Source organism: Trichechus manatus, unplaced genomic scaffold (genome assembly GCF_000243295.1).
Source record: "Trichechus manatus latirostris isolate Lorelei unplaced genomic scaffold, TriManLat1.0 scaffold00028, whole genome shotgun sequence".
Lineage (NCBI taxonomy): Eukaryota > Metazoa > Chordata > Mammalia > Sirenia > Trichechidae > Trichechus > Trichechus manatus.
Window position 1 is genome coordinate 8,866,131 of NW_004443964.1, and position 1,143 is coordinate 8,867,273.

The 1,143-nt window shown below is 58.4% G+C and overlaps 1 protein-coding gene across 1 annotated transcript in view; it reads left to right on the top strand.

Annotated features, from left to right (window-relative positions):
* LOC101358658 (protein sidekick-2) overlaps positions 1 to 1,143 on the top strand; it is a 173,934-nt gene that overhangs the window by 75,378 nt on the left and 97,413 nt on the right. The window contains exon 11 of the mRNA XM_023729433.1: positions 823 to 960. Coding sequence (XP_023585201.1) covers positions 823 to 960 — 138 coding nt within the window. The remainder of the gene's footprint in view (positions 1 to 822; positions 961 to 1,143) is intronic.

A 1,143-nucleotide genomic window follows, 5' to 3' on the forward strand; every position in this document is an offset into this window, starting at 1 on the left:
TAGGGTCACTATGAGTCAGCATCACCTGGACCGCAATAGGAATAGCACCTTGCCTGCCTGGCCTGCTTAATGGAACTGTTTCAGCAATGAAATAAGAAACCGTTTGTGGCCACACTTTGAAAACTGCAAAACCCTGTGCAGGTGTAAGCGCTAGTGGTCTCCTTATTATCAGCATCAAAGGATGTGAAGGGGCTTCCTTGAGCCCCGCGGGGCTCGTCACCCTGGCCCGCTGAGGTCAGCAGATAGGGGGCAGCCGCGAGCAGGGGAGCTGGCTCGCGCTTCTGACGCAGGTTAATTGAGTCCACATTTCAGCCCTGCTCCATGCATGTCAGACAAGGTGGTTTAGTGAGGGTTGGAGTTGGTGGGGGGGAACGCAGAACAAGGAGGTTGTACCACCCCAAGAGTCACGACCCCACCCGGCTGAAAGGAGCGCCGCAGGACAGGGTCCTTAGAAAGTGGGAAATGTTCTCCAAGTGGCCACGGTTGTTTTTCTTTTAACAAACCAGAGACTCGATTCCTAGCTGGATGAAGGATGAGTCCTCTTTACTTAGCCTTGGGGAAGGGGGTGGTATGAGCTCGCTGCGTTTCTCGGGTTTTCCCTTGAATGGAGGCCTGAGAATCAAGGCAGGGTAGGGGCAGGGGTCACCCTGGGTCCTTCCATAGGGCAGGTGGCGCAGGAGCCTGCATGGGATCTCTGGGCTTTGTCCCAGGGTGGGGCCCCCTCAGGGCGCCTGCTTCCTTCCCTGGTGTGAGCCCCACACCAGCTGAACAGCAGGAGAGGGCCTGTGTCTGTGGGGGCTCCTCCCAGGGTGTGGCTAAGAGACTTACTGTCTCTGCTTACAGGCATCGCCCCCAACATCACCAGGGGCCCCCTGGACAGCACAGTGATTGACGGCATGTCGGTGGTGCTGGCCTGTGAGACCTCAGGGGCTCCCCGGCCGGCCATCACGTGGCAGAAAGGTAAGTGGGACGGACCTGCTTTAGGGGGTTGGGGTGACCATGTGACAGTCTAGAGTAGTCCTCAGAGCTGGATTCTGGAGCCCTCCAAGTTGAGTTCCAGGCCCTGGACGAGCCCTCCAGGTTGAGTTCCAGGCCCTGGACGAGCCCTCCAGGTTGAGTTCCAGGCCCTGGACGAGCCCTCCA